Consider the following 6,427-nt stretch of genomic DNA (forward strand, 5'->3'; position numbering starts at 1 on the left):
TGTTAAGTGATTAAGACTGCTTCTGGGGGCTGCCGTAATTGATCTAAATTTTTTAGAGAACTAGACACTCAAAGAGGAGAATATACTTTAAATCCCATTGTTTCTCTCTCTCTCCACTTATTTTTGCTTTCCAGCATATAGAAATGCAGCTGAAATTGTTCAGTATGGAGTCAAAAATAACACCACTTTCCTTGAGTGTGCTCCCAAGTCTCCGCAGGCATCTATCAAGTGGCTGTTACAGAAAGACAAAGACCGGAGGAAAGAGGTGAGTGAGAGCACAGCAGCCATCAATCAGAGCTTTGCAAAGAGCCTTAAACCGCCATCCCTCCGTGAGGTGCAGATCAAAGGAAAAGGGAAAAGCATCTGAACATCCTTTTATGTCTGTGGGGTGACAAGTGCCACCTTCTGTAACATCCTTTGTCCATGGGGCTGATGGATCAATTAGAAACCCTCTCTGCCTGCTCACCTCAACAACATGGTGACAGAAACAAGAGCGTGGGCGCTCAGACAGGGGTAGTGACGTGAGGAAGCATTTGTAAAAGAAACAAGATGTGTGCAAATCCAGAAGCCAGGCTCTCACACAACAGCACCTTTGTGTGATTCACAAGATAAAAGGGGCTTTAAAAGAAAAGTTCAATTCTCCTCAGCGAAAAGTACCCTGAACTATAACCTTTACGGTAAAGAACATTTTTCTGCTGTGTGGTCATCAGTTTCCACTGCTTTATTATTCATAACTCTTGGGGTTTGGTTAGGTAATATATGGAATCATTGTTTATGGGGCTGCTGCTTTTATTTTGTGATTTTGGGGGAAAAACTATATTTTCAAATAAAAGAACACTTACATTAACTCTTCGCTGATTGGAAAGAGCTGTTTTAAAAGGAAAACCATTATAAAATGGCATAGGGTGAAATATTATAAATAATGAATTTCATAATAGTGATGTCATGTTGTCCTGACAAATGATAGAAAAAAGAGGAAAAAGATATATGTATGCATAAAGCCTCAGTGTAGTCTAAAATGTAATGCTGTTTTCAGTAAGTACATCATAAAATGATAGAGAGAAGGGGAAAAGGGAACTTACTACATGTATGTGAGTTCTGTGTGGGCAGTTTTGGTCCTACATATAAGTTAATTAGGGCTGTGTAGAGTGGATTCTATCCCAACCTATAGAATCTAGACACTGCATCAGAGTTACTAAAAGTTGAGAAAATGCTTTCCAACTCTCAGACCTGCCTATTCAAAAATGCTATGAACTGTTTAGGAAATGTGTGTACCATGCACTGGAATATTAAAACTTAGAATGATGACCACTTGCATGAGAAGGGATTTATCTATCTGGAGAAAGATGTGCTAGGTGGACTTCAGGGCCCCTTCTTGCCCCAGAATTCAATGATATTAAAAAAAAATTAAAGATATTTTATTAACTTAAAAAATGTTTATTGGATTATCTATTTTCTTTACTACAAAATCTATCATCAAAGAAGTTTTGGATTTCTATAGTCTAATTGATTTTAAGTTCTTTGAAATGGATACAGATTATTATAATAACTGCCTCGCAAAGTAACCTGGGCTAGCAGTCGTAATGTGTGATGGTGAGTATCAGATAGAAATGGAGTTCTTGGGCTAGAACATGACACATGGACTTGAACCGTCCTTCCTGAGAAAGTCTGTCTGTATGTATGTTAATAGGAAACCTAAAATTCAAACAGGGATTATCTAATAGGAATAAAATGTTTTCCTTTTATTCAGTAAAAAGTTCAATAAAATAATATATGATATAACTAAATATAATTTTTATTATTTAAAATAAAAGTAAATGATTATACACAGCATTGAATACATTTATTAATATGGAAATTAATAAATAAAATTTAAAATGGAATAAGTTATTAATTAAATCTCTTGTGATAATTCTATTATTCTATTTCAAGATGTTCAAGAATGTGGAGACTCAAAATCTTAGTTAATGTCTTAATTTTTCTAATAAAAAACATAAGAATGCTATAATTTAATATGAAAGTATTAACTCTAATATAATTGTAAAAATCTGTTCTGTGCTGAATTTAAGCAGAGCTCAAGTCCACTGATTCTTAATTTAGTTGAATGTACTATTAACATTTTATTAAATTTATCCTATTTCTTCCCTACTAGTTTAGGCAATATATACACTATTTCTCATATCAATAATATATAAATATTCAACTTTTTAAAAAAGTAAGCTAAATGTAGAAAAATACAAATAGTTTTAGAGAATAGTATAAAGTGAAAAATATAAGCCTTCCTCCCTTTCACTTTAATACTTATCCCCACTTCCCAGAGTATAAGGCTACCAAACTGATATATTTAATCATTATATATTCCTCCAACTATTCTATAATTTTTCTAGACTCCCACTATTTATTATCAGTATATATGAAGCTACTTCATTTTTCTTGGTTGCATAGTTTTCCATTGTATGAATGTACCTTAAGTTTTTTAAAGCTATCATTTGTTTGGGTTTTTTTCTTGTGTTTCCTCTTAACAAAAATATTACGCAAATAAAAATGTGCATACTTGTAGGAGTATATCTCCTAACAAATCCTTGGAAATGAAATTGCTGCACTAAGTATACATGTTCTATAGGTACATATTATATAGATATTATCAAATTGACCTCCAAAATTTTCCCCAATTTTGCACAAAAAGGAAAGGCTTTCTTTTCTTTCATTTCTGAATGTATTTACACATTATCTACACTATTTCTGGTGCACATTAAACTTTAAAATTTAACATCAAAACTTTGCTTTTATACATTCTAGTCTTCACTTCCTCCTGCTCTCTCTTGTCTAGTTCTGTTCCATTGTCTATGTTTCAATACTATACTTTTTTTGTGTGAGTAACTTCTTATCTAAAAGGACCTTTCTTTGATTTGGATTCTGTTAAAATATATATTTATATAGAAATGTACCATTTAGAAAAACATTTCACATGCATTCCTTTATATTATTTTGTGTCAAATTTCCTTTTGCCTCAGTGAGAGGGTATTCCAGAGTAAATAGGTCAAGGAAATTCTTAGCACTTAGGTTTATTCTGTTCTCATTGGGAATACCACAGCTGGAACTGCAGGGAAGGTGGACTCTCAGCACTTAGCTGATATCTAGCAAATGACAGTTTGCTTTTTGTGTTGTTTTTTCAGTCTAAGCCTACAAAATAATTATATATTAACCTCATAGCTTTTTATTACTTTTCTTCGGAAAGTAAAACCACTTATAAATCTTGAGACAATGGCATTGAAGCTTATTTTTAGTGATTCTTTAATGTGAGATAATTGGCAAAAGCCTTTGATAATGTTCAAAACTGCCTCTGCTTATAAAATTTTTAGTTAGGAGAATATTTATTCACTCATTCAAAAGGGTACAATTCATCCCTTTAAATGTTGCTTCACATTTTTACTAATAAGTGGGGGTTTTTCTACAATAAAAGGTGAGCACTCCAGTCTGAGAGATATTTCAAATTATGTGTGAATTTCATTTGCTATATATGTTGACTGTGAGTCATTTCCAAAAGCAACCAAAATTCTGGGCTTATCTGTGGAGAAACTACTTCTATCCAAAAGGAATTCACTTTAAGCTATTTTTGGCAATATGAGTGATAACTTCACCCTCTGTTTTAAAATCTGTGTCCACTAAGAAGGAAATTAGTTAGTATTCCATACTTTTGCCAAATTTGTTAAAATCAATAGTATTCTGTATATGTTGCCCATATAATTTTAGGAGATACAGAGTTGGGTTTTCAGAACTTTGATGTCTCTCTTGTAGGTCAAGCTGAATGAACGCATCATAGCCACTTCCCAAGGACTCCTAATCCGCTCCATTCAGGATTCTGACCAAGGACTGTATCACTGCATTGCCACGGAAAACAGCTTCAAGCAGACCATCGCCAAGATCAACTTTAAAGTTCTGAATTCTGACATGGTAGCTGTTGTAACAGACAAATGGTCCCCATGGACCTGGGCTAGCTCCGTGAGGGCTCTCTCTTTCCACCCGAAGGACCTCATGGGGGCATTCAGCCACTCTGAGATGCAGATGATTAACCAGTACTGCAAAGACACTCGGCAGCAACATCAACACGCAGAAGAATCCCAAAAGATGAGAGGGGATTATGGCAAGTTAAAGGCTCTCATCAACAGCCGGAAAAGTAGAAACAGGAGGAACCAGTTGCCAGAGTCCTAATGTTTTCTTACGTGGGGCGTAGGCTCCCCAGAGTCTTCAATGGTCTGTCTGTCTTCAGAAATCAAATGTTGAACAAAGAATCTTGTTCTTACCCACGGGAAATTCCTGAGAAAGGTGATTACACACTCCTAAAGTGAATGTTACATGAACTGAAACACGCATGCATTTTCTTGTATGATAGTGGCTAGCACTAGACATGTCATGATCCTCATGGTGCATATAAATATTTAAATTAACCTAGATTTTATTTATATCTTTATTTACCTTTTCTTCGAATTAAGATGGTGGTTATAAAACTAGAATTCTTACATCCCTGCATTGAACGAGGGCCATAACCCTGTGGTCTTCCGGGATCTCTAAGGTCACTGATTTTGCATATGAAAACAAATACCAAAGTCACAACTTTTACATGGTCAAAGTCATATAAATGCATGTGACCGAGTAGCTGTCAGACTAGAAAAAAGACAAGGAAGAGGGCATCTAAAAGTTACATAAGATAAAAGTAGTTCATGAAGAGATAATGAGTGTATATGCTTCCAGTGAACTATGTTGTTGGTTACTTTTAGCTTTGTAAAAATTGTCAGTTGCTAAGATCTGTCACTGACTTGTTGCCTTGTTTCCGGTAGATAAAATGAATGACCCTCATGACAAACAGCTTTGATTGAAGTTATGTCAGTGAAGCATTTGTGTTTATATTCTTATGTTATCATATTCCAAACAAAAGCACTTTTTTGGGGGAGTCCTTTAAGTTATTCTAGACTCAGAGACTATAACCTAATTCTGTTTTTAATAGATTGAGTTTGTTCTAATTTGTTAGTCTGTGTGACAAATTAGACAATATAAGAATAAAACTATTTTGAAATATCAAACTTGTATATGAGAGTTAAAACCATCAAAATGGAATAATAAGAAAAAACAAAGTAGAAAATGCAATTTTATTAGCAAAATTTTATTAAACTATTACTACTTTTTAACTTTAATAATTAATTCCATTATTAACTCATATTTTGTTTGTTTGTTTACCAACCTCAGATATAAAATTTATTTTTTAAGTCATCAGTTAATTGTTAATGATCTTTTGTGAAGAGATAGATGTTCATTTTGTGGACAAATGAAAAAACAAATCTAGACTGAACAAAAATAGATATAACTTTCTTTTAAAAGAATGTTGGTTAATTATGTTCACTGGTACATAAATACAAATGTGAGAAGTTTTGTGGTGAATAAAATAATTATCTTCTAGTTGTATGCTTGAATCATTTTATTAGATAATTTAATGTGAATTTTTATTCCAAATAACAATTAGATGAAAATTTCTTTATACTTCCATATTTCTTTTAAAGTCACAAATTTGTTCTTTCATTTTATTTACCTTTAAAGGTAATTTCCAGGTACAAACAGAAATTGCATGATATACCTAATCAAAAAAGTTTTACTTGTAGTTAACAATCTGTGAAGAATGAATCAAGGTAAATATGTCACCTTTTAAAGCACTGCAATATAAAGTTTCAAGAACTGAAAATCACTGTAAAAGTGAATGTAGTCACTGATCCGAATCTAAGAATATGATTAATTATCTAAGTGGTGGTAAATTATGTTATAAGAAGAGTCCTCAATAGGGCAAAAATAGCTGTTGAACACAACAAAATAATGTCCATTTTTAAATAAAAAGCTATTAATTAAAAACTATTGTTGCAAATATGTATAATTTTAAAGTAGTCCGTAAAGCAAATTATACAAATCATTTGCCTGCTTAAAGGAAATTATACAAATCATTTGCCTCTTTATTTCTCCTCAACGTGCACAAATAGAAAAGTGTGTAATGCCAAAACCATCTTCTGTGTTTATGGTCAAGCTATTCTATGTACAGAGTTGAAAGTACAATCGTTTCAGAGTCAAAAGACAGGGGAAACCACACAGGACCTCTTGCTTCATATAAATAATAAGGGTGTTTAGTTTTGTAATGTTATTTGTGCTATTTAATACATTTTACTTTAACATTATTAAATTGTATATACTTTTATTACTTTTAAATTTATAGAAATCCTTGTTGAACAGAACTGCCAAATGTAAAGAAAATTTTCTTTTTAAAAAATATTGTTAACGTATACTGAATGTTGGTGGTAGATTGGTTTTATTTTGTGTAGATTGACAATTTGAAGACAATATGTTTTCCATTTGTATTATATATAACATTTCCTAGAAAAGCACTTTT

General features: G+C 32.5%; 1 protein-coding gene across 1 annotated transcript in view; it reads left to right on the forward strand.

The window, feature by feature from the left end:
• Positions 1-5,149, forward strand: part of SEMA3C (semaphorin 3C) — a 165,445-nt gene extending 160,296 nt beyond the window's left edge. Inside the window, exons 17-18 of the mRNA XM_054726038.1 lie at positions 135-265; positions 3,799-5,149. Coding sequence (XP_054582013.1) covers positions 135-265; positions 3,799-4,212 — 545 coding nt within the window. The 3' untranslated portion in view covers positions 4,213-5,149. The remainder of the gene's footprint in view (positions 1-134; positions 266-3,798) is intronic.
• The last annotated feature ends 1,278 nt before the right edge of the window (positions 5,150-6,427 follow it).

Source organism: Eptesicus fuscus, chromosome 14, assembly GCF_027574615.1.
Source record: "Eptesicus fuscus isolate TK198812 chromosome 14, DD_ASM_mEF_20220401, whole genome shotgun sequence".
Lineage (NCBI taxonomy): Eukaryota > Metazoa > Chordata > Mammalia > Chiroptera > Vespertilionidae > Eptesicus > Eptesicus fuscus.